Genomic DNA, 27,636 nt, shown 5'->3' with positions numbered 1-27,636 from the left:
GTTATAAAACGGTGCAGTCTTGAGGGAAGTGGTGAGTAACAAACATTTATAGCCTCCATATTTGCCTGCCCTGGGTCCCAAGTAAGAAATCACAAAGGAAGAGCAGGTGGGGAGGGGTGTGGTGGTTGGTATTCCATTGGTTTATGGGAAGGTAAGAAGGGAAAGGAGATTGGGACATGGAGCTTTCAAAGAACTGAGGCCTGTCACCCAGGGAAAGTGGCCAGAGATGAGTTTGCAGGGTGCCTCAGGACATTTAAAGGAGGCTGTTCCTTGTCCTGACAACAGTGGGAAAGTGTGGAAGGTTTTGAAACAGTGGACTGGTATAGTGCAAGCCATCTTTTGCAAAGATCACTTTGTGAATGGATTTAAGCCATTTTGGCTAATCACCAGTTTCTGAGTTACCTTGGTAAAATGGGTAGCTCCATCAAGAGAGGCTGGAGCTCTCTGTCTCCACCTATGCAGCCTTACTCCTAAGATGGTGTGTTTCACTGAAAACAATCCCGGCCCAAATTGTGGCATGGGCGTAAATGCCAGCAAAGTGGCCCAACACAGTCCTGTAACCTGCTCTTTGAACTCAAATAAGTCGTATTGTCCAAATCCAGGCATTCTGATAGTTACTCCAAGGTGAATGTTCCTACCATAAGATCAGCCAAAAACTTCTCTAGTCAAATCAAACAAACTGAGCAGGGTGGCTTGGGGTGGGGGGATGGTGGTGTACAGAACCAAGGACAACTCTAGACCTGGGGCTCCCGGCTGTTGGATTTGCTGGATTCTCAGACTGTTAATACAGGGGCAGTGGTGCCATGTATCCTTTTCAGACCTCTAGGACTGCTCATATCACTGGTGTGTAATTAATGAACTTTGCGTTAATTAAGAAACCCTCTGGTGCAGATTTAGATAACAGTATTTGAAATCCTTGCACTGGTCACTTTTGGAGGGTGGGTTTATGATTGGGTAATTAAATGTTAGCTAACTGCCTTTAGGGTGTAGATTTAAGTTAGTTTCACACATATGCATTTGGTTACACTGATGTGTTTGCAGGCAATAGAATAGTTCTAGCTGCTATATGGGGAGTAGATTGGAAGAGAAAGTGGGAGGGAGTAGATTTATTCAGTCAGGATACCTTTGTAAAGTCCCAATGAGAAAGGATCAGGAATAAAAGGAGAAATCCCTGGGTGCTGACTGTGAAGGAACCAAACGAAGAAGAAAACTGAGCTGGAAACTCCCCCAAACCTGGGACTTCACGTTGGCATTTGTGGTGAGATATGTCTGCTTTCCTGATTGGACTCTGAGTTCCCTGAAAGCCATGTCCCCAGGGCCCAGCCTGGACCTGGCACAGAGTTGGCACTTGGCAAGAGTTTCTCAGACTCTGAGGGAAGGGGAAGATACGTGATGGGAAAAGAAATCAGGGAGGAGAGGAGATGAGAAGGGATAAATGCTTATCTGGCAGGGGAAGGTAGAGTGAAGTCCACCAGACCAGATGAGAACTTTGGTTGTTTTCCATCCCAGCTGGACCTTAGTGCATAGGCTAGACCTTCACACTGCAAAGGGAGTGGAAGATCCAAATCATGGGGGCTTGCTCCCAGGTGGTTGCCTTGAGTGTCTCCATTCCAATAGGAAGGCCCTGTGCAGGTAAAGAAATTCAGCTCAGGAGTGACTGGCCTATTGATCTGGCCCTGCTCTGCACCCTGGCACTGACACACTGATCTTCAGCTATAGGACAGAACTACCTGGATGACTGTCTGGACAACTTTGTCATCCTTCAGCTGGCCTCAGCTCAGTCATTTCCTGGCCCCTTCATTGTTATTTAAACAAAAGATGGTGAGGATTAGGAGGAGAAAATCAAGCCCATGATGCACTTCATCACCATACTCCCTGCCTTGGCCATTAAACATTTCCCTGAGTTGCTTACCTGGTAACTAAGCTGTTCACAGCTTGTCTTCTGTCCTTTTTGGGAGTTGTAACAAGGTCAACCCTGGCTATCACAAAGACCCAGAGGAGGGCTGTTTATGTCATCTTGGAAAAGGAAGCAGGTTTCCCAGGCATGCTTTCTGGTCTGGATGCTGACTGTGCAATCTCTCAGGCCCTCCTAAGCATTCTGCTTAAACAAACATTATTTATGTTCAGCAGGAGAACCATTCCCTACTGTCTGCTTTCTCTTCACTCACGTAAAACTGCACGTTTAATTTCTGTTTACACACATATAAACCATATCTTTAGGAGCAGCTTGGGAAATCCTTGGTTGAAGATGGATTTTGCCTTTGGAAAACACTGAGGTGAGTGACATCTGTATATTGTGTGATCAGAAGCATGACACATGGTTGATTGGGACCAGGTGCTTCACAGAATCCATCTGAGTGAAGTTGTAAACCTCTGGTTGACAGGCAAGGTGACAGCTCAGTTCTTGCCAGCAAAACCTTGATTACCATATCTGCCTTCCAGTTTAGAGGTAGCAACATACATTTGAAAACCTTCGGGTGCTATGAACAAGAAACTGCGGTTCAGCCAAAGATCACAGTCTCTGATTGGCTCATACGCATTTAACCTGTAAAAGCATCTCCAAGTGGACTGCATGGCTATGTGGGGACACATGATAATTTTAGGTTAATTTTAATCTTACAGGGTTGGTAGAATTCATTGAGTATTCAATTCTTTACTGACTGAAGCTTGTATCCACATCAGTATTTTCCTGCTTGGTTGTATGTGACATGCATAGATCACCTTCCCTGATGTAACTCACATTCAGTGTATTCTGAGTCTGAATCCTGAAGTCTTTAAATCATGGCTGGTTCATTGAACAAAATGAGGGACTGAAAGAGACAAAACCAAGGGGGTGTCACTTTATTTTGTTTACTAATTTATCCTTCCTTGGATAATTCACCCAGTAGGTCAGTTTTCATTGGGCTGTTTCCAAGAGCTTCATCCTTCTGTTCACCCGATAAGTCCCTTATCCTTTGTGGATGAATTTGCCTATTTTGGGGAGGCCCACAGATGGATTATTGAGCTCTAAGTTGTCTCATTTTAGCTGAAAGTCATTAATAAAATTGGATTTTTTTGGATTTATTTGCAGGATTGATTATCATAGCATGCTGTTTATGAGAAAATCTACCACTTGGTAAGTGAGATATCCTTAACTTTAGCTTTTACATTACATGTATGTTTGCTCTTGAATGAGCATTTGTCCCTTTTTTTTTTTTTTTTAGTAAATCAAAGGAAATGGGAGATTTGATTTGAAACTAGACTGTACATTGGGATTACAAGGTAACAGCTGTCCTGGGAACTATTTCTGAAAGTATGTCAATATTTTGGTGAGTTGGCTACCTGTGCTATTATGTTCCAATATACAGATTTGGGTTCACTAATGTCTCTCTTATTGACACTATTGTGTAGTACTGAACTTTGAAGGAACGACTGATGTCCTTCTCACTCAAATATGAAAACCTAGGGACAGTCTTTCACAGCTGACAATGGGAATATGAAATAGGACCAATGCTCTGCCCTCATCTCCCTGTCTTCAAGATAGTTAACATTCGGTGACGCTTCAGTGATGTGCCAGGAGATCCTAGATTTCCTCAATGTGAATGAACTGCTAGTTTTCTCATAAAAACCGTATCTTAGGAGATATCCTCTTTTCAAAAGTGAGAAACTGAGGCATGAATGAGCTTTGGTGATTATTGATGATTTTGGTTTGGATGGGCCCCAGATTTTCTGGGCTCATGCTGTCAAAGTCCTAGAAACTTCTGAGGCCAAGCAGGGGACTCTGGTATGAGCAGTTTGAATCCCAGGACCTGCCTGTGGTTAAGATTCTGAACTTTTACGCTGTGGTTGGGAGCATCCTTATAGGGATCTTTTTCTCCCTGCTGAGCTCTGTGATTTGGGCTGGAAACTTTTCCGTATGTTCTATTTGAGCCTGTCCCACCATTTGAAACTTCCTGGTTTTTTTTTTTGTTTGTTTGTTTTTGTTTTTGTTTTTTTTGCTCTGGCATCTCTGACTTATCCCTGCCCTCCCATCCTCCCCTGGGGTCTCTGTAGGATATTATTTGATTGTTGGTATGTGAGTATTTCTAGTTCAAGTATTGACTATTTCTTTAAGGCAAAACCTAAAACTCCTTAGAAAATAATTGGGATTTCAGGAAGAGCTTTCTAACTAATTTTTACACTGCATAACAGACTGTGATGTGATGGGTGAGTTGTTGGAAAATGGATTGGAATTGGGCTTTCAGGCTGGGGTTCTTAAGTGCCTCCCACAAAGGTCTTTGTGTGGACATCCTGGGGGCTTGAGGACTTGCTGCCCTTCCACTGGAAACAATTGATGAAGAACGCCACAATACACTTTTATTTTTTTCTGCACTTCCCATAGTAGCTTTATTTCTATTAAAATGCTTTAAAAATAGGGAGCTAGGGGCCATAGAATGCCAGAAGAATTAATTTTAGGGGATGAGAAAGTGACAACTCCAGTAAAATGTCCCATTGTCATCTACCAGCCTCCAAGCAGTAGGGAAAGATGGCACCCACGATGGTGGCCATGCATGGTCTGCTCTTTCACAGAGAAGCTGGAGATGGCATAGTGGGTAAGGAAAAGGCTGTGGCTAAAAAGCCAGACTTATAGGAGTTTGATCCCTGTTCCACCAGCTGGTTGACCTTGGGCTTTCTGGGCCTCTGTCTACCCATATACAGATAATCATAGGGCTCATGTGAGGATGAAAATGTAGTAATGATCTGTAAGTGTTAGCTCCTACTAATGGTGTCCATCCAGAATTTCAGCACACAGCTACTTTATACTGTGCACGCCCCTGTTGGAGGGAGCCTGACCTGGAGACTCCTCCTGCAGCCAAATCTGCATCTACCCCCCACCCACGAGATGCCCATGTATCTGTCTTTCTGAAGGCACTGTGGCTTCCATGTTCCCACTACCCAGGGCCATAAATGAGATGATTGTCAAGGGTAGTCCTAAACCTGAATATGTGCACATCCACAAACATAGCTCCTTTGGGTTCACTTACAGAGCTGGCCCTGCAGGCATGGGCTCCCAGCTTCCCATGCAGAGCTCAAAACCACCATTCTTCCGTGGTGGCCAAACACACGTAAGTGGCTGGGAACCACCCTCAACCCCTGTACAGAACGAGACCGGAAGGCTGAGCTTAACAGAGACTCGGACGACAAGAGTTAAATAAATAAGCTGTATTATCTGTACAAAAAATATAAATACAGTTTTGTGTTTTAGAGGAGGAAAGTGCCTCCTTCCATATTATTCAGCAGCTCTAATCATCTTGTGTTGCTGCTGAGTCACAATTCACAGAACAAACAGTAAATGTACATTCATCTCATGCAAGGAGCACGCTGCTTCCCACCCCAAACCTAGGTCCTCCGAACTGGCTCTGAGGCCCCCTCCAACGGCTCCAACCTGACACGAGGCGGAGCTGGAGGACACTGGCTATTTAGAAAATGTAAATATTGGCCACTGGTTCTCAACAGCTATTGAACTACAAATAACCAACCACATTAGTAGCAGTATGGAATTTGTATTCTCCATTCCATGCATAACTATTGTGTCACAAACAAGTCCCCTCTTCTTGCCCTGTCATCCCACGTTAGCTTTACAATGTGTTCTGTACACAGTGAATGGATCCAGAGTTAAACATCAGCCTCTATTAAAAATAGGAACAATACAATAGTTACCAGAGTTTACAGGAACACAACTGCAGGAAGTTAATAAAAAAGTCCCCCAAATACTTTGTTTTCTGAATGACAATGTACAATTATTAATATTGCACGTTTTTATACAAGAAATCCTAATAAATATTCACAAAAGATATACAGACATAGAAAACATTCTCTTTTATTTTAAATAAACATTACGCTGATTTTTAGTAACATGACTTCTTAGAGCCCATTGTGGTGAGGAAGAAAGAGACCCACCTTAATTGTCCGTAGCTCACCTGGGGAGGACACAGGTTAATACCGTCTTCCCCCCGTCTTTGACTTCCAGGTGGGCTGGAAAACACAGCCCTGGTATTGGTGGTGGCCCGGGGCTGGGTGGCATTTTGCGAGTCTGTATGTGAGGGGGGAGCAGGCTGTCTGAGGGGTGAGTGAGTGTGGCCACGCTGCCCTGGCTATTGAACGGTCTCCACTCAAGGGGGAGGTGGCCAAAACCACTCACCCAAACCTCTTTGCTGAAAGAACAATTTGCCAAATGGTCCCAGGATTTCAGGTTTGCCCCTAGACTTTGCTGCAGCCATGTTACTCTAGCTGACCCGCATTACTGCAAGTGTGTGTGCTGCCTTGCTGACTGGATTACCAAAACTGGGTGGATATTAATTGCTGTAAGGTTCATAGTACTTCAGTGTGTGTAGGGAACAGGTTGAAAAGCCTTTGAGGACCCTCTTGCGAGCTTTAGTTATCCTATGGCTTTGCCACCGCACCCCATCACCCTGCCCCAAGCTGCTGTATAAATAGGAGCACCGCTTTTACAGTGGGCCCGCACAAGCCCACTGTCCCACCCTGAACGGGCCCCGGCCCGTTCTGGAAGTGGCTACTGTGACCTGATGGATACCATCTGGCAAATTGAACCCCACCCCTGGCCCTTAAGTGGGGCAGCAAAGGCCATACAGGCAGAAACCCCAGCCTATTCTTGCTCAGAATGCCCTTGACCCACATCAGCAGTATCGTTCTGGGCTGGGGTTGGGGAGTGGGGGACTCTTGATGTAGAGAGAGATGAGAGGGGCCGCCCGACTGAACAAGTAGATCTTGATGTCTCACTGGCTTTGCTAGGGGGGTACAGGCAGAAGTCCGAGACAGTGTGGGGGAGTGGGGACTCCCCTGCACCTCAGGGAGGGCAGGTCTCCTAGCAGGCAGTGTGCCCTCTGCGAGGGCAGCAGAATCCAGAGGGCCCCTTCCCCGAGCCTCCTCACTCCTCCCCATCTACCTGCACTTCCCCACTGAGGACCATGCACAGGTTTCTTTTTGCTTCTGTCTCCTCCCCGCCCCAGCCCCCACGTGGTTTTCTGCATCAAGTGTGCTTTGGGCCTACTTGGATGGTCTCCGCCTTACTGCTCTGTATCCGGGCTTGGAGTTCTCAACGCTCCCTGGCAGAAGAGCTGAGTTCTGGCCTGGGTTCTGCCTTCCCATGGTGTCCTCCCCTCCCTGCCTGCTCTTCCCAAGGCTGAGGCAGAGGAGGACACAAAGCAGAAGCACACTCCCGTGTGGACGGTGTGCTGCCAGGAAAGACACAGCTGGTTGTCTGGAGTCTGTACCAATGCTTTGCAAACGTTCTGTGGCCTACCCTCCCATCTCTTGTCTGCTACTGGCTCTGCCTCCCTGCTGTCCCCAGGAGCCACACCTGCCTCTTCCTCCGCCTTTTCAGGACCTGGGTTTGGGAAGGCGAGGCGTCTGCTCTGCAACCTCCTGTAGACCCCTTTCCTTGTCTTTCCCCCACATTCTGTTCTCCAGTGAACCGAGAGAGAGGACATGCCGAGGTCCTCATGTCTGGGGTGGGGGAGGAGGTTGGACGAGGGTGTGTGGGGCGGGGGTGGGGAGAGGAAAATAAATAAATAAACGAAGAGAGCTTAAGTTCTGTCCAAGGTGGTGGCGGGAGTCCTCTGTGTGGCCAGGGTAGAGTTCTTCCCTGGGCCCTGTCTTCACGCTTTGCCGCAAGTCCCACAGCAGCGAGATTTGAACTGGCTGAGTTGGCAGAGTTTTAGCTGTTTGACCTTCTCGCAGTACCTGGTAGTATCTCTGCACTCCACTGGGAAAGGGGACAAAAGAAAGATGTGAAATGGAGCTAAAGGCTGTGGCCACTGGGTGCTTCCTGGGGTCTGCCTTGGGCACTGGACTCCCATGCTGGAGGGGCCCCTGCTGTCCAGCATCTCTGGGCTGGCCTTGCTCTGGTGGCACTCAGCCACCTGCCTCCCAGCCTGCCAACAGGCTGCCGTTGTTGGCTGGCTGACACGGCCCAACCCTCGGCCTGTTCTACTGCCTTTCTGATAGCACGCTTCTTTCCGGAGGGCGCTGTTCATCTCCCTCTCCTCGGGACCGCCTCACCTTCTAAGGCAAGCTGGCCTTTCCCCATGGTATTTAAGTGGCTCTCCTCGAGCTGGTTCCCAGAAGGACTCAATGCTGCACCACTCTGACGGGGTGTGCAAGTGAGGCCCTGGTTGATGGCCTCATCCCCTGGAATGTGAGCCTTCTTTCCTCCGTGAAAGTTTCTTAACACTGTCCACCCAAGCCTCTCTACTCCTTCCCCTGACCATGTCTTGCCCGAGCACTGTGGCCTCTAGTTCAGTATTGGCACAAACGAGATGGTCCTTAGCTATTGGTGCTGATTTGGGCTGTGGACTTCTGTGACCAACATAGGAAGTCTGAAATACTTTGAACATTAGTGCTAACTGTGGTGAGCTCTTGACATAAAGATGGGTCAGCACCACACAGAGAACAAAGATCATCCCTCCCCAGTGTATAAGCAGTGGGACAATTTGCCTACAGGACATCTGCCTCAGCGTTGGAAATCTCATGCTCAGAGAGGCCCCGTTTAGGGGAAAACTGCATTGCAACATTTAAAAACTTTGTATTCTTTGTCTCATACTTTGTCTTCTTTCCTGTGGGGAAGGACCTCCAGTTTGTTTTGGGTCCAGAGGAAGAAAAAATATCCAACTGGGATACAAATGCCGGTGTTGGGCAGAGGAGGATCCAGACTTGAGGGAGGAGGGAGTGAAAGAGTAGATCTCAAGGGCATGGGCTCCTGCACAGTTCCGGTGGGTGCCCGTGGGTTGGGAAGGAGGGAGGGCAGCCGGTCGTTGTTCTGTGAGAAGCAGAGCCATGATGGGCGCAAGGCCAGCTGGGCAGGAGGCACTCTGTGTGCTCTTCTAGTGCAAACGGTGCTTTCTGTCTAGTAGCCCGGCCCCCAGGAGGCACTGGTTGTCGTCCCCTGGGTACCAGCCAAACTACTGCGGGTGAGCTGGAGGCTGACTTCGTTTAGCATTTGGCCAATAGTACCTGGCTTTGCCCGGGGCCAAGATCGAGCCCTTGGGGGCACACTCAGCCATCTTTCATGGCCTGGACATGCGTATACACATTTTTGCTCGCTTGCATGCACCCCTGTGAACATACCCAACTCTGGCCCCAGCTCACAATCCTTGGGAAACCTGGTCCAATGCCCTACGCTCAGGTTCAGTCCTGGGGACTGCCCTCTGCCCCCGATGCCCCGTGGGGAATTGGCAGAAGACTCTTTGGGGTTGGAACATACTGTTTTCACATGGGGTGATGTTGCAGCGCTGCCAGTTGGCCGGCCGGGGGCCCCAGGAGCACAGGTGTTCAGGCACTGCCTTGTTGGTGCGGGCGTGCACACACTCCACACGCCGGGATTGGAAGCCATAGTTGCCGCAGGTCGCCGTGCACAGGGTCCACAGGCTGACCCTCCAGTGTACGCTGCAGGCTTCTGACCAGCAGTTCTGGGTGCTCACGGGCCTGCAGGACGAGGGTGGCGGGGTTAGGGTCTGCCTCTGTGGGCACCGGAGTGGGGAACAGATGTGAAGACATTGTTGCAAACCTAAGAATGTTAGGCAACTGCTCAAGCACTTCTGTTGCCACCAGACCTGGGTTCTGGTCTCTGCTCCGTCAGTGAGGGGTTGTAAGATCTCGGAAGGACAATTGCTCTGATTGGCCCTCTGCGTCCTCATGGGTACACAGTCTGTATTGCTGTATGATCCAGGAATAAACTCTGTCCAGGATGGGGGCTGGCAGAGGCAGAGCCTGGGGCTGGGGCCTTGGGCGGGGATGGTGAGCCCTCACCCCAAGGGGACAGCCACAGGAATGCATGACAGGGCATGGCGACTGGATGGGAATGACAGGTTGAGACTCAGGGATAAGAGCCCTCATTCGGCATCAGTTTTATAGGAAGGCCAACAAGAGTGAGGGGCTGCTGGAGCCCTTGAGATCTGGAGGTCACTTCGTAGCCCTAACTTCCTGCGCACCCTAGGGCTAGTGCAGATCTCATGCGATATCAGGCCACCCTCAAAGGAATAGCACCTTCTGCACTCTTTGTCTGCAAAAGAGGAGAGCCCACCCACCCTGGCACATTCAGCACATCTATCTCTAGGGAGAACAATGGCCTGGGGAGAATGGAGGGGGAAAGGGGATGTTAGAGGAGAAACACTCACTTAATGCTGTCTTTCCATGCTGTTGACCCAGGGGCTGGGGAAAGGAGGTCCACGGCTTTCTCTTACCTTGGAAGGGCGCTGCACTGCTCTGATGGTAAGGTGATGCCATCCCGTGTCTGGCAGAACACTTGTCTGTGTTGCACGGCTAGGTGAGGCCCGATGCAAGGCCCATTGCACTGGGAAGCAGATAAAGGAGGCATTATAATGTTAGCCAAGTCAAGGGAGAGGCTGCGATGCTCAGGCTGCATGGAACACAGAACCCTTCTGCAGCATTTTGTTTGGGGCCTTCAGATCATTCATCTTGCTCCTCTTTGTATATCAACTAAAAAACATTGGCATATTTTCTTCTTTGTGCCATAGTGGAATAGTTAGTTAGCTTTCCTGTGGTCTATGAGCCTTCTGTTAGCAAATGGCTAATGGTAGTGTAGAGCCAGTCGGAGAATGTCAGCTCCCTCCCAGATTAACCATATAAAAAGGTTTCTTGGCATAATATACTAAGAGTGTGGTGTGGTAAGCTTTAGAGCAGAAGACTTTTAAGCACCCCTTCAGTCCAAAGGGTAACTTGGTTTGTTTTCTTGCTAAATTCATCCAAGTTAACTAGTCCATCATTTCTTTCCTTTCTTTGGCTTCATTTTTTCCAGGTCAAACCCAGCGCAGATGAACAGGAGTAGACTTAGGTATGCACACTCTCTGCGCATTCTCCTGCTATGTGCTCAGAGAGATTGTTAAACTTTTCCCAGAGTTGATGGAGCCAGACTATCACAGTAAATACCCCATACCAGAGCAGCAGATCCTTAGCCAAAATTTTCTATTTGAGTAAAGTAAGGCGATAGACATCTCGTGGAGGTCACTTTTGAAAGAAATCTCTTGGGGATCTTTAGACTTCAAGTGTCCACCGGGGAGCTGTTAACCTTCAAAATTATAAGTAAAAATCTTAAAAAAAAAAATCTTATTTTTTCTCTTTGGACCCCTTCACCCATTTCTCTTACCTTTTATTTTCCTGCCTCTGGCAACTCCTACCAATCTATTCTGTGTGTGTGTGTCTGTGTGTGTGCATGTGCACATTTGTATTAGATTCCACATACAGGAGAGATTACGGGGTATTTGTTTTCTTTCATTTAGTGTAATGCTCTCAAGGTCCATTCATGTTGTCACAAATGGCAAGATTTCCTTCTAATGGCTGAATAATATTCCATTATACATACATATATAGCACATATATATGTATGTGTATAATATGTATGTATAATGTATATAATATGTATATGTGTATACATGTATATATGTGTATAATACTTATATACATTATATATATTATGTACATATTGTATACATATATTACATATCTATATCTATATCTATATATCACAATTTCTTTATCCATTCACCATTGATGGCCCCTTAGATTGCTTGAATATCTTATTTATAAATAATGGAATAAATATGAGGTTACATATGTCTTTTTGAGTATTTTCATTTTCTTTGGATAAATTCTACCCAGAAGTGGAATTGCTGGTTCACATGGTGGTTCTGTTTTCAGTTTTTTGAGGAACATCCCTACTGTTTTCCATAGTGGCTGCACCAATTCATATTTCCACCAACAGTGCACAAGGGTTATCTTTTCTCCATATCCTTGCCAACAATTGTTATCTTTTTGATAATAGTCATATTGACAGGTGTGGGGTAATATCTTGTGGTGGTCTGACTGGCATTTTCCTGATAACTGGTGATTATATACTAAGATACCAAGCATGTACCTGCTTGCCATCTATGTCTTCTTGGGGAAAATGTCTATTCAAATCTTCTGCCCATTTTAAAAATTGGATTTTGTTTTTGTTTTTGTTTTTTTTTGCTATTGAGTTTCATGAGTTCTTTATATATTTTGGACAGTGGCCCCTTATTAGATGTATGATTAGCAAATGTTTTTTCCCATCCCATAGCTTGCCTTTTCATTCTGTTGATGGTTTCCTTCGTTGTGCAGATACTTTTTAGTATGATGTAGTTCTAATTATTTTTGCTTTTGTAGTCTTTGCTTTTGGTGTCAGGTATTGCCAGTATTTTTTTTTTTTTTTTTTTTGTTTTTAAATCTATGTCAAAGGACCTTGCTGCCTATGTTTTATGATGAGAGTTTTATGGTTTCAGGTCTTATGTTCAAGTCTTTAGTCCATTTTTTTTTTTTTTTTTTGAGACAGAGCACATGGGTGAACACAAGTGGGGCAGGGGCAGAGAGAGAGAGAGAAAATCTTTAGCAGGCTTAATGCCCAGCACAGAGATTCTGACACGGGGCTCAATTTTAAGACCCTGAGATTGTGACCTGAGCTGAAATCGAGAGTCAGATGCTTAACCCATGGAGCCACCCAGGTGCCCCTAGACCATTTTGAATTAATTTTTGTGTAAGGTGTAAGACAGTGGTTAATTTTCATTCTTTTGTATGTGACTGTCCAGTCCCTCATTTATTAAAGGGACTGTCCTTTCCTCATGGTATATTCTTGGCTCCCTTGTAGTAAATTAGTTGACCATGCACACATGAGTTTAATTCTGGGTCTCTATTTTGTTCTATTGATCGATGTCAATACCGTATGGTTTTGATTACTATAGCTTTTTAATATAGTTTGAAATTAGGGAGCATGAGGTCTCCAGCTTTGTTCTTTCTCAAGATTTCTTGGCTATATATTTTTTGTTTCATACAAATTTTAGGATTGTTCAATTTTTGTGAAAAATGACATTGGAATTTTGATTGGGATTGTATTTAATCTGTATATTGCTTTGGGCAATATGGATGTTTTATCAATATTGATTCTTCCAATCCATGAGCACAGGCTGTATTTCCATTTGTGTCTTCAATTTCCTTCATAAATGTCTCCTAGTTTTCAATATATAATTCTTGCATCACCTCCTTGGTTAAATTTAGTCCTAGGTATATTCTTCATTTTGATGCAATTGTATGTGGGATTGTTTTCTTCATTTCTCTTTCTGATAGTTTGGTGCTAGTTTTTGCATATTGATTTTGTATCCTGCAACTTACTGAACTTGTTTATTGTAACAGTTTCTTTTTATAGAGTCTTTAGGGCTTTCTATTCATAATAATAGCATGTCATCTGCAAAACATGACAGTTTTATTTCCTTTTAATTTGGACACTTTTATTATCTACTTGTTCTAGCTAGGACTTCTGACACTATGTTAAATAAAGATGGGGAGAGTGGGAATCCTTCTCCTGTTTCTGATCTTAGAAGAAAGGCTTTCAGCTTTTTACCATTGAGTATGATGTTAGCTGTGGACTTGTCATCTATGGCCTTTACTATGCTGAGGTACATTCCCTCTATACCCACTTTTAAGAGTTTTTATCATGATTGGATACTGAATTTTGTCAGATGCTTTTTCTACATCTATTGAGGTATGATTTTTATCCTTCATTTTGTTAATGTGGTGTATCACACTGATCATTTTGTGGATGTTGAATCATCTTTGCAGCCCTTGGGTAAATTCCATTTGCTCATGGTGTATGATTCTTTTAATATATTATTGAATCTGGCTAGTGAAAATCTTGTTGAGAGTTTTTGCATCTATGTGCAGCAGGGATATTGGCCTGTAATTACTGTGTGCTTAGCTTATTTCAGTTAACGTTTTCAAGGTTCATTTATATTGTAGCATGTATAGAATTTCATTCCTTTGGAAGGCTGAATAATATTCCATTGCAAGTACTCACTACATTTTGTTTATCCATCCATCCATCAATGGACATGTCAGTTGTGTGCACCTTTGGCCACTGTGATGCTACTATGAACATTAGTCCACAAGTGGAATTGTTGGATCATATGGTAATTCTATGTCCAATACTTTGAGAAACTGCCATACTGTTTTCCATAGTAGCTGTGCCATTTTACATTCCCATCAACAGTGCACAAGGGTTCCAATTTCTCCACCAACATGTGTTAATTTTATTTAAAAAAATAATCGCTATCCTAGTGGATGTGACATGGTATCTCATTGTGGTTTTAATTTGCATTTCCCTAATTGTTAGTGATGTCAAACATCTTTTCCTGTGTGTACTGTCCATTTGTATATCTTTGGAGAAATGTCTAGTCTAGGCTTTCTGTTGTGTTGTTGAGTTGTAGTTCTCTATATTTTGGATATTAATCCTTTATCAGATATATGATTTGCAAATAATTTCTTCCAATCTGGGGGTTGCCTTTTCACTGTTGGTAGTGTCCTTTGATGAAGAAAAGCTTTTATGTAATTTTTCATTTAACTGTACTTTTAGTGTCCTAGCGAAAAAATGATTGCCAATCCAATATTATGAAGCTTCTTCCCTATATTTTCTTCTAAGAGCTTATTTCAGTCATTTTCAGTTAATTTTTGTATATGGTTAAAATAAGGATCCAGCTTCATTCTCTGCATATGGTTATCCAGCTACCCAGCACCATTTATTGAAAAGACTGTTCTTTCCTCATTGAATGATCTTGGCACACTTAATCTGATTATATATACAAAAGTTTATTTCTGGGTTCTCTATCCTATTGCATTGGTCTATGTGCGAGAACTACCATTGTTTTGATTACTGTAGCTTTGTAGTAAGTTTTGATACCAGGAAGTGTAAAGTCTCCAACTTTGTTCTTTAAGATTTTTTTTTAGCTATTCAAGAGCTTTTGACATTCCATTTGAATTTTAGAATGGATTTTCTTATTTCTGCAAAGAAGCCATCGGGATTTTGAATCTCTAGATCAATTTGAGCAGTACTGACATCTTAAGTTTTCTGTCTTCTTTAATTTCTTTTAGTAATGTTTTGTAGTTTTCAGTGTACATGTTTTTCACCTCCTTGGTTAAATTTGTAAGTGTTTTTGTAAGTGGAATAACTTTCTTAATTTCCTTTTCAGATTGTTCATAATTCATTTATAGATATGAACTGATTTCTATTGATTTTATATCTTGCAACATATTCTCTAAGAGACATATTCTGGTGTTATTGGGATTTTTAGGATTTTTACATATGAGATCATGTCATCTATGAGCCAGAGGTTATTTGACTTCTTCCTTTCCAACTTGGGTGGCTTTTCTTTCTTTTCCTTGCCTAGTTGCTCTGAACTTCCAATACTATGTTGAATGGGAGTGGTGAGCATTGCATTCTCATCTTGTTCCTCACTTTAGGAGAATAGTTATAACTGTGGTGTTTTTTTTTTTTTTTTTTTTTTAGCTGTGGACTTTTCATATATGGTCTTTTTTTATTTTGAGTTAGTTTCTATTACTAGTTTGTTGAGTTTTTATCACAAAAGGATTTTGAGTTTCTTCAAATGCTTTTTCTTCAACAATTGAGATGTGTTTTTTCCTTTAATTCGGTGAATGTGATATATTATAGTGGTTAATTATCATATGTTGAACATTCCTTACATTACAAGAATAAGTCCTACCTGAAGGCATGTAATTCTTTTAATAGGCTGCTAAATTTCATTTGCTAGTATTTTGTTGAGGATTCTGCAGTAACGGAGGGAATGAGGTGTGGAGGAAGCCAGACGACATACCAAAAACAGTGGCAAAAGTTAGTACTTCCTTCTCAGGGATTACCTTATTTTTATTTTTTAAATTTTATTTTAGAGAGTGCAAGCAGGGAAGGGGCAGAGAGAGAAAAATCCCAAGCAGTCTGCGTGCTGTCAGCAAGGAGTCCAATGCAAGGCTTGACCTCACAAACTGAGATCATGATCTGAGCCAAAATCAAGAGTCAGTTGCTCAACTTACTGAGCTACTTGCCCTATCAGAGCTTATTTAAATGGAAAAAAGCTCCCCAGTCAAAAGTCACAGATATTTGCCTGATAGGTTTAAAAAATAATCAAATTCTAAGCTATCTACAAGAGACTTTGAATGTAAAAGATGGATGGAAAAAGATATTTCATGCAAAATGAGTAACCAAAAGAGCACTGTGATGGATATCCTAATATCAGACAAAACACATTTTAGGTCAAAACTGTTGCAAGAGACAAAGAAGGAAATTATATATTGATTAAAGGCCAAGAAGTTCTAACAACAATTAACATATATGCATAACCATCAAACCTCCAAAATGCACGAATCAAACTGAAGAGATAGATAGTTCTACAATAATGATTGGACACTTGAAATACCCCACTTTCAATAATGGATAGGACAAGTAAACAACAGATAAAAAAAATTTAACAAGACTATGTAGTCCAGTTGTCCTTAAGAGACCTATATGGGACACTCTACCCAACCATAGTCGAATACACATTTTTTTTCCATGTTAGGCCACAAAAGAAGTCTTAATATATTTAAAAAATATCTTTTCACAGCAGTGAATTTCTGCATTAATAATTAAAAGGGAGGGGTGCCTTGGTGGCTCAGTTGGTTAAGCGTCCGACTTTGGCTCAGGTCAGGATCTCACGGGTGGTGGGTTTGAGCTGCATATTGGGCTCTGTGCTGAAAGCTCAGAGCCTGCTTCAAGTTCTCTGTCTTCCTCTCTCTCTCTCTCTGCCTCTCCCCCACTTTCACTCTCTCAAAAATAAACAAACGTTAAAAATTAAAAAAAAAAAATAAACGGGATATTGGTCTTTAGTTTTCTTGTACTGTCTTCCCCTGGCTTTGGTATCAGGGCAATCCTGGCCTCATATTATGAGTTATGGAGTGTTAGTGTTCCCTCCCTTTCAATTTTTAGGAAGAATAAATGTAGGTAGAATTTACCAGTGAGGGCATCTGGTCCAGGGCTCTTCTTTGGTGTGAGGTTTTTGATTACTGATTGAATCTCTTTATTAGTTATAGGTATATGCAAATTTTTATTTCTTCATGATTTGGTCTTGGTGGGTTGTGTGTTTCTAGGAAATTCTTACATGGAGGTCATCCAATCTGTTGGTGTACAATTGTTCATAGTACTGATATAATCTTTTTTATTTATGTAAAATCAGTGTTCCCACTTTCATTTCAAACTTTAATACTTTTTTTCTTATAAATTTGGAAGAACTGGTGGTTTCATTGATTATTATTTACAAACTATAAATATATTTATCCACTTTTGTCTTTATTATTTCTTCTATTGGCTTTGGGTTTAGTTTGCTCTTGTTCTTTTAGTTCCCTAAGGCCTGAAGTTAGGTTGTTTACTTCAAGTCTTTCTTTAATGCAAGCATTTACAAATATAGATTTTTCTCTTAGCACTGCATTCTCTACATCTTGTATTTTCACTTGTCTCACAGTATTTTCTAATTTCCCAATATTTGTGAATTTTCCTGTTTTCCTTCTTAAGGAACATTTGAAAAAACATCTCTCCAGTCTTTGTATGCTGTCTCTGTGCCTAGGAATCAAGCCTGTGATGAAAACTTAGGATATGCTCAGGTCTTTTTGGAGCATATGTCTTGCCTAGACCTGCATGTAGCTTTCTCAATTCCTTTGTACAACTGGCTCCTTTCTAATGGGGTGAGATGTTCTAGGAAATTAACCCAAGTTCTCAGGGCCCTCGATGCTCTATTTTATGTCTTTATCTGTAATCTCTTGCCCTAGGTGTCTGCAGGTCTGTAGTCCCCCTACAGCTTTCACAACTAGTGGCTGCCTTTTTCTCATTTGATACCTGAGTTAAAGAAGACAGAGACCATTCCTTTAGGTAGCTCCCTGACTGGTTAGAACATTGCAGACAGGATTTTCTATGCTCCCTATGGATTGAAGGAGGGAAATGGACTGCTGATGCCTCTACACCAAGACAGTGCCATACTAGGGAATAGACGGGGAAGGGTGAGTGAAAATGCCACAAAATTTCCTACTTTTCTGAAGGTGATTTTACTTTATTTGGGTGTTTGCTTGGTTGTTGTAGGCTCTTCCTCCTATAGGGTTAGGTCAGCCAATTTCTGATTGCTTTTTGATGTTTCCATGGGAGAATGGCTACCTAGTCTGTCATTTCCCTGATGTCCTTTGGCCACAACTGTAAATTACTCACTGCCTTAAGTGCCCATTGACACCCTGAAACTGCCCTTCACAGACCTGTCAGTCAAGCTCCCGTGGGTACTGGCTAATGTTTTTCTTGTTTGTTCTTTCTGATCCATTTTGATACCCCTTATCCTTTCTGGAAACTTCTTTGTTATGCTCTGTGAATATACTTTCTTCTTCTATTCATTAGGTTATTCCCCCCCCCACCTCCTATTTCTGCAGATTAGTGTTCTTGAAAGTTCTATCCTGTGCCTTTCTTCATCTATACTACCTTTTAAGTCCCAGATCTACATTCAACTGCTTAATAAAATATCTAATTGGATATTTCACAAACATATCACCATGTTCGAAATAGTTTCTTACCTAATTCACTCTCTTTTCTGTATTCCTACCTAGTTGTTCAGTTCAGTCCTTTTATAAACTTGAGTGTCAGCTTCCTCTTCCTCTCTCATCTATGATATTCAAGCACCACTGAAGCCACACAAATCACACTTTCACAGACTCTCTTCTCCATTTACATTGCCTTCATTTCTATCCGCACAACTAGGTTTCTCTTTCTCCAGTCTTATCACTTTCCAATTAAATACTATACTGCTGAATGTATGATCTTTTAAAAATATAACTCTGACTGTGATACTCCTAAGAAAGTTGCCTCCAAACAAGGTGGAATTTATAATAAAATCCAAACTCCTCATACAGCATACAAGACTTCTCATGATCTTGCACCTGTTTTCCAGTGACATTTATATATTTCTAACTCTCACCTAATTTTCATGCAAACATTCTGGGGATGCTTTCAGTTTCATTCCTTCACACGTGCTTTTATGGAACACATTCCCCACACAAGACAGGTGCCTCATAAATGTATGTTGTATTAAAAGAAGTTGAATTATGAACATGAAGCCATATTGTTAGAGCTGAGAAAGTGGTCTTAGTACTACTTAGACTAAAATCAGCATGGTTTCCATAGACTCAAAGTAGTAGGCACATGAAGGAACAGGTATTTGCATGAAACTATTCCAAAAGGATTTTGTTCTCAGAAACAATTGCCATTTTCATCCAGAGTGGAATGTGGAATCTTGGAGGACATCCATAGTTTGAAGCACATCCCAACAATATCACCAATAGGCAAATATCAACAGGATTGTGAGATCAAACAGTACACTATAATTTGTAATGCCTCAAGGCTTGCTACTCTTTAAAGGGTAGTCCTTGGACCAATAACATTGGCATCACCTGAAAGCTTTGAGAAATTCAGCATGGATGAATAAGGATGAGTCAACATTGTGAGAAGATAGAAAATATAAGAAAGTACCAAATAGAAGTCACGCACTATTCTTAATGTGTAAAGAACACAGTAACTACACTGACAAATATACAGGAAGGGTTCAATAACAGATGAAGCAGAAGGACTAGTCACCTCAAAAATAAGCAGTAAACCTCATCCAGTGACAGAAGCAAAAAAAAAAGAAATTACTACGAAGATAGTTTAAAGAACTTACAGGACAACAGCAAATATACCAACATTTGCATTATAGGGGACCTAGAAGGGTCAGAGAGAAAAAGGAACAAAAAACTTCTTTTAAGAAATAATGGCTGAAAACCTCCCTAACCTGGGGAAGGAAACAGATCCAGGAAACCCAGAGAACTCCAAAGAAGAGGAATCTAAAGAGACCCACAATATGTCAAAGGTTAAAGATAAGGAGGGTATATTAAAATCGGTGAAAAAACAAATCCCAACAATCTGTTACATACAAGGGAACCCTGTTAAGACTATCAGATTTTTTTTAGCAAAAATGTTGAATTTACTGTATCATTGTCTTCTTACCTGCAGCCTGCTGAAAGAAAAAAACTTCCAATTAAGAATACTTTACCTTGCAAAATTACTATTCAGAATCAGAGTTTTTCAGACAGGCAAAGAAGTTCACAATCACTTAACCAGCCTTAGAAGAAATGTTAAAAGAGGATATCCTATGTCTATCATATTTCAGCTAAAAAAACTCAACATCTTCAGTAGCAAAAGAAATATCACAAGACTTTGTCACATAAAAAAGTGAATATAAACAAAAATTGCTAAATGGCCAGCTTTAAGCTAAATACAAAGGTTACTAATGAATAAGTAGAAAACATATGAAAGTATAAACTCACTTTTCTGTTTTAAGAGTGTGTGTGAGCAGGGGGAGGGGCAGAGAGAATCCCATGCAGGCTCCATGCTGATAGCAGGGCTCAATCCCACAAACCAAGAGATCATAACCTGAGCCCAAACCAAGTGTTGGACTCTTAACTGACTTAGCCACCCAGGTGCCCCTAAAGTATAAACTCACTGGTAAAGGTAAATATATAGAAAAGGTAATGATTAATACTTATAAACCTAGAATGAAGGGTAAAAGACAAAAGTAGTAAAAACAACTCTAAATGCAATAATTAGTTAAGGGATCACAAGATAAAAAGATGTAAAATGTCACATCAAAAACAAAATGGGGACAGAGTAAAAACGGAGAGCTTTAGAATGGAATCAAATTTGTTGATGTCAATTAAAATAGATTGTTATAGATATAAGTTATTGTAGGTACACCTCACGGTAACTACAAAGCAAAAGCCTACGGTGAATACACAAAAGATAAGGATAAAGGAATCTAAGCTTATCACTAAAGAAAGTCATCAAACCACAAAGGAAGAGAGTAAGAGAAGAAGAAAGGAACTACAAAAAAGCAGTAAGTACATAGCTATCAATAATTATATTAAGTGTAAATTAATTATAAATGCTCTAATCAAAAGAGGGTGACTGGATGAAAAAATGAGGCCCATTTCTTCAGATGTAAAGACACACACTTAAAGTGAAGGGATGGAAAAGGTAATCCATATTACTGGATATCAAAATAAGGCATGGGTAGCTATACTTATTTCAGACAAAATAGACCTAAAAAAAGACTATGTAATGGCAATCTTTGTCTCTTACTAATGAAGAGGTCAATCCAACAAGAGGATAGACCATTTGTAAATACTTATGCATCCAACATAGGAGTACCTAAATATATAAAGCAAATATTGACAGATGTACAGGAAGAAATAGACACCAATGATAGTAGGGGACTTTAATACTCACACTCATGGATAGATCATCCAGACAGAAAATCAATAATGAAACATTGACCTTAAACAACATGTTATACCAAATGGACTTAGCAGATATAAATATAGAACATTCCATTCAAAAGCAACTGTATATACATTATTCTGAAGTACACTGAAACATTCTCCACCATAGATCATATATTAGGCCAAAATAAGTTTTAATAAGGCTACAATCATATAAAGCACCTTTTCTGACCACAATGGTATGAAACTAGAAAATAGTAATAAGAAAATTCACAGATATGTGAAGATTAAACAACATGCTACTGAACAACCAATGCATCAAAGAAGAAATTAAAAGAGAATAAATATTTTGAGACAAATGGAAATACACCATACCAAAACTTAAAGGATGCAGCAAAATCAGTTCTAAGAGGAAATTTCATAGCAATGCATGCCAACCTCAAGAAACAAAAATCTCAACCTAACTTACACCTCAAAGAACAAAGAAAGCTCAAAGTTAGTAGGCAGAAGGAAATAACAATGATCAGAACAGAAATAATAGAAAAAGTTAGTGAAACTAAAAGCTGGTTCTTTGAAAAAATAAAACCGAGTCCTCTGTTTTTTGGTGACTCTAGCTAGAGGTTTGTCAAAGTCAGAAATGAAATAGGAGATTTTCCAATTGATAACACAAAAATATAAAGGATAATAGACTACTTTTATTATTTTTAAAATTTTGTTTTAGAGATAAAGAGCATGAGCAGGGGAGAAGGGTAGAAAGAGAGAGAATCCCAAGCAGGCTCCACTAGATCCGATGACCCTGGGATCATGACCTGAGTCACTGAGGTGCCCCTGCCCCATAAGACTATTATTATAGTACTCCAACAAATTGGACAACCTAGAAGAAAGAAATTTCTAAAAACCAAGACTGATTATTGATAAAAGGGAAAACTGTAACAGACTGATTACTACTAGGGACATTGAGTAATCAAAACCTCCCAACAAACAAAAGTCCAGGACCAAAAAGCTTCACTGGTGAATTCTACCAGACATTCAAAGAAGAATTAATAACAATGCTTTTGAAACTCTTCCTAAGAGTAGAAGAGAAGGGAATACTTTCAAACTCATTTTATGAGATTAGCATTACCAACACCAGAAAAGGACACAAGAAAAGAAAATTGTAGGCCAACATCTCTGATGAACATAGATGCCAAAATCCTCAGCAATATATTAGCAAACCAAATTCAAGAATACATTGAAAAGACCATGTACCGCCAGCAACTGGGATTTACTCCAAGGGCATAAGTGTGGTTCAACATCTGAAAATCAAAGTGATACAACACATTAACAAAGGGAAGGTTAAAATAATAGGATCATCTCAATAGATGCAATGTATCTGAGAAAATTCAACATTCCATTATGATAAAAACTCTGAACAAAGTGGGCAGAGGGGAGAAACACCTGGGTGACAGAGGCTCTTTGTCCTAGGCTTATCCATAAGGAGTCTGGCTTATGTCATCAATTCTTGTGGAGGCTACTCTTCTTGCTTACTCAGAGTCACAATGTAGCAGTGCCTCTTCCCAGGGGGCTGGCCAGATTTGCAACATCGTGAGGACCTGATATGTATCTTGTTGACAAGGTATTTAGGAGGGACATCTACTCTTGATTTGGAAGATGGTGGAGTAGGAGGATCCTGAGCTCACCTCCTCCCACAGACACATTGAGATAACAACTACACTTAGGCAGATAACTCTGAAAACAACCTGACGACTGCTTCCACAGCTAATCATAGAAGGGCACATCAAAAAGGGTAGGAGAGGTGGTCATCAGGAACCAAACCCCCAATGTGACTAACCACAAATGGGAGGGACATCACAGGCATGGAGAAGTGAGGGGGAGCAAACCCCACACTGGACAATCCTGGCCCTGGGGACCAGCACTAGGAAGATGAGTCCTCATAAAGTCTGCCTTTGAAAATCAGCAGGGATTAGCTCCAGGAGGGCAGGAGGGTGATAGGAAACTGAGTCCCCACCTTTAAAGAGCCAGCATGCTAAATAACGGCCTGACACACAGCACAGAAGCAGCAGTTTGAAAAGCACCTGAAGTATATGTGAAGGAGATTAATTGACTAAACTTAGAATGTATGCTGGAGGGCAGAGATTTGCAGATTTCTCTGGGAACAAAAGTGCTTGTGGGCATTTTTATTGCTATCTTCTAAAAGGATGTTTGGGGATCCAGCTAACACTCCATTTACCTTGCTGGTGCTGCATGCCACACCCTAGCATTCTTCTGTACAACCAACCCACCTGCCAAGACAGGCATCTCTCCAAAGTAGCTCCTGCCCCATTGCACCTGGCAGGCAGCCCTGGCAGGGACTGGTGCAACTCAAAAGTGACCTGGGAAGGGGGTGAATAATCCCTTTACACTGGTGTACCATAGTTTATACACAGAGAGAAAGCCCTATCCTTTGGTGTGCCTGCAGCTGTAGTAGAGGTTAATTTCAGACAGCTAGGCTAAGTGCCAGCCCCACCCATCAGCATGGCTACAGTGCCTGTAGCTGGGCCTCTGAACAGCCTTAACCCTGCACAGTATACACACATTACGCAAAGCAGGTCATTGCAGCTGGCTGGCCTGCAGGCCAGTGTCACCCAGTAGTGTGTCCAGAGTAATCACAGCTCAGCCACAACCAGAGGATGCACGCAGCTCCCGCAAAGGGAATCCTTGGAGTAACTGGTTCTGATTACATTGGGGAATAGTGCTATAGGGAAGCACAGTACCTCTTTTACAGAAAAACCACTACTCTCAAGACCAGGAGACCTACCTAATACACAGAAATAAACAGAGTTAGACAAAATGAGACAGAGGAACAGTTCCTAAATGAAAGAACAAGACAAAACCACAGACAAAAAGCTAAATGAAACATCATAAGCAATATGTCTGATAAGGAGTTCAAAGTAATGGTGGTATGGGAGCCTAGGTGGCTCAGCTGAGCATCTGACTCGACTTCAGTTCAGGTCATGATCTCACTCACAGTCATGGGATTGAGCCCTGCATCAGGCTGTGCTGAGCATGGAGATTGCTTGGGATACTCTCTCTCCTTCTGCCCTTGCCCCTCCCCTGCTCATGTTCTCTCTCTCTCAAAAACAAAAAAACACCCCCCCCCCAAAAAAAAAAACCAAACAACACAAAAGTACTGGTGGTAAAGATACTCACTAGACTTGAGAAAAGAGATTAATTTAGCAAGAATTTCAACAAAGAGACAGAAAATATAATAAAGCCCCACTCACTGAAATGAAGAATACACTAAAGTGAATCATCAGATTAGAAGATGCGGAAGAACTGTTTCGAGATCTGGAAGACAGGGTAATGGAAACAACCAAGCTGAATAGCAAAAATTAAAAAAAAAATGATAATAGGTTACAGATCCCAGGAGGGGATAGACAGAAAACTTCCTAGACATCCAGATCTAGGAAGCAGAGAGATCCCTAAACAAGATGAACCTAAGGAGGTTCACACCAAGACATGCAATAATTAAAATGGCAAAGATTAAAAATAGAGAATCTTATAAGCACCAAGAAAAAAGCAAACTGTTACATACAAGGGAAATCTCATGAGGCTATCAGCTGATTTTTTAGCAGAAATTTTGCAGGCCTAAAGAAAGTGGCATGATATATTCAAAGTGCTGAAAGGAAAAAGTCCACCACAAAGAATACTTGGCAAGGTTATTATTCAGAATTGAATGAGAGAGAGTTTTTCCAGACAAATTTTAAAAGAGTTCATCACCACTAAACCAGCCTTAGAAGAAATATTAAAGGGAATTTTTTAAGTGGGAAGAAGAGGCCATGCTAGGAAAAAACTTCACTGGTGAAAGTGACCATATAGTAAAGGTAGTAGATTACTTACAAAGCCAGTGAAGGGTTAAAACACAAAAGTAGTAAAAATCAGTTATATCTACTAAAGTTAGTTAAGAGATGCACAAAATAAAAAGATGTAAAATATGACATCATATACATAAAACAGGGAGGGGGAGAAAAAATTTAGTGGTTTTAGGATGTGTTTGAACATAAGTGTCCGTCAAATTAGTCTAGACTGCTATACACCTAGGATCTTATATATGTATTCAATAATAACTACAAAATAAAAACCTCTAATGTATACACAAAAAATAAGGAGAAAGGAATCCAAGCATAATACTGAAGAAAGCCATCAAACTATAGGGAAAGAGAGCAGAAGATGAAAAGAACAAAAAGAACAAAACAAAACAGCAATAAGTATATACCTATCAGTAACTAAATATAAAGGGACTAAATGCTCCAATCAAAAGACATAATGCAATTGAATGGATTTTAAAAAAGGAACAATCTATATGCTGCCTACAAGAAACTCACTTCAGACCAAAAAATATATGGACTGAAAGTGAAGGAATGGAAAAAGATCATCCATGCAAATGGAAACAAAACAAAACAAAACCACAAAAACCTAGGGTAACAGTACTTATATCAGACAAGATAGACTTTAAAACAGAGTGTAGCAAGAGACAAAGAAGGGTATAACATAATGATAAAGGGATCAGTTTGAGAAGAGGATATGACCATGGTAAATATCTACGTACCCAACATAGGAGCACCTCAATGTATAAAGCAAATATTAACAGACATTAAGGGAGAAAAGGACAGTAATACAATAACATTAGGGGATTTTAACACCCCACTTACATCAATGGATAGATCATCCAGACTGAAAATCAACAAGGAAACAATGGCTTTGAATTACATTAGACCAGATGGATCTAACAGACATACAGAACATTCCATTCAAAAACAGAATAACATATACTTTTTAAGTGCACATGGAACATTATCTAGGATAGATCATGCTAAGCCACAAAACAAGTCCCAATAAATTTTATAAGACTGAAATCAAATCATGCATCTTTTCCAGCCACAATGGTATGAAACTAGAAACCAATTACAATAAAAAAATGGAAAAAACACAAATACAAGAAGGCTAACCAATATGTTACTAAACACTAAATAGGTCAATGAATATAAAGAGGAAAATCAAACAATACACAAAGGTGAATGGAAATGGAAACTGTCCAAAATCTTTAAAACACAGTAAATGCAGTTCTAAGAGGGAAGTTGATAGCAATGTAGGCCTGTTATAAGAAATAAGAAAAGTCTTAATCTAACCTTATACCTAAAGAAACAGGGCTTTGTTATTTTTCTAAAGCTAGTACAAGTATAGCTATAATAAAGATTAAAATAGAAATAAGTGGAGACAAAAAAAAAATAGAAAAGATCAAGAAAACCAAGAGCTGGTTTTTTTGAAAAGATAAAATTGATAAATCTCTACTTACTCATCAATAAAAGGATTCAAAATTAGAAACAAAAAAGAAATAACAACCAACATCACAGAAATATAAAGAAGTATAAAGAGAATAATATGAAAAATTAAATGCCAACAAATTGGATAACTAGAAGAAATGGGTAAATTCCCCAAAACATAGTTTTCCAAAACTTAATCAGGAAGAAATAGAAAATTTGAACAGACCAATTACTAGTAATGAAATTGAATTTGGTAATCAGAAACTCCCAACAGAAAAAAGTCCAGGACCAGAGGTCTTCACAGGCAAATTCTACCAAACTTTTTAAGAAGAGTTAATACCTGGTCTTCTCAAACTACTCCAAAAAATAGAAGAGGAAGGAAAGTTTTCATATTCCATTAGGCCAGCATTACTCTGATACTGAAACCAGACAAAAGACATTGCAAAAAAAGACAACTATAGGCCAACATTCCTGGGGATCATAGATGCAAAAATCCTCAAAAATATTAGCAAACCAAATTTAAAACTATATTAAAAAGGATCACTCACTACAATCAAGTGGGATTCATTCCAGAGATGCAAAGGGAGTTCAGTATTTCCAAGCACTGATATATCACATTAAAAAGAGGAAGAATACAAACCATACAATAATCTCAATAGATGCGGGAAAAACATTTTGCAAAATACAACATCCATTCATGATAAAAATGCTGAACAAAGTGGGTTTACAGGGAATACTTTAACATAATAAAGACAATATAAGAAAAACCCACGCTTAATATCATACTCCATGGTAAAAAACTGAAAGGTTTCCCTCTAAGATCAAAAACAAGTCAGAGATGTCCAATCCTACCACTTTTATTCAACCTAGTACTGGAAATCCTAGCTGCGGCAGAAAATAAAAAGAAATAATAGGAATAAAAATTGGTGAAGAAATACAACTGTCACTATTCACAGATGACATATAGTACTATACATAGAAAACCCTAAAGACTCCACCAAAAAACTCTTAGAATAAATAAATTCATTAAAGTTGCAGGATACAAAATTAATACACAGAAATTGGTTGCATTTCTATACACTGATAACAAAGTAGCAGAAAGAAATATTAAGAAAACAATTTCATCAAAAAATATGTAAGAATAAATTTAACCAAGGAAGTG

The 27,636-nt window shown here is 40.8% G+C and overlaps 1 protein-coding gene and 1 long non-coding RNA gene across 2 annotated transcripts in view; one reads left to right on the top strand and one right to left on the bottom strand.

Annotated features, from left to right (window-relative positions):
• The first annotated feature begins 1,806 nt into the window (after nucleotides 1–1,806).
• On the top strand, nucleotides 1,807–3,934 carry LOC125914149 (uncharacterized). Its single transcript, XR_007455236.1, has 3 exons — nucleotides 1,807–2,276; nucleotides 3,071–3,115; nucleotides 3,204–3,934. It is a non-coding gene; the product is annotated as an uncharacterized LOC125914149 (long non-coding RNA).
• Nucleotides 3,935–5,166: 1,232 nt separating this feature from the next.
• ADAMTSL1 (ADAMTS like 1) overlaps nucleotides 5,167–27,636 on the bottom strand; it is a 405,773-nt gene continuing 383,303 nt past the window's right edge. The window contains exons 32-34 of the mRNA XM_049627010.1: nucleotides 10,221–10,330; nucleotides 9,242–9,462; nucleotides 5,167–7,744 (exon numbers count right to left, since the gene is read on the bottom strand). Coding sequence (XP_049482967.1) covers nucleotides 7,638–7,744; nucleotides 9,242–9,462; nucleotides 10,221–10,330 — 438 coding nt within the window. The 3' untranslated portion in view covers nucleotides 5,167–7,637. The remainder of the gene's footprint in view (nucleotides 7,745–9,241; nucleotides 9,463–10,220; nucleotides 10,331–27,636) is intronic.

This window comes from Panthera uncia, chromosome D4 (genome assembly GCF_023721935.1).
Source record: "Panthera uncia isolate 11264 chromosome D4, Puncia_PCG_1.0, whole genome shotgun sequence".
In the NCBI taxonomy this organism is placed as follows: Eukaryota; Metazoa; Chordata; class Mammalia; order Carnivora; family Felidae; genus Panthera; species Panthera uncia.
Note: the sequence above shows the minus strand (reverse complement) of the source record. Positions and strands in the feature narration are given on the sequence as shown.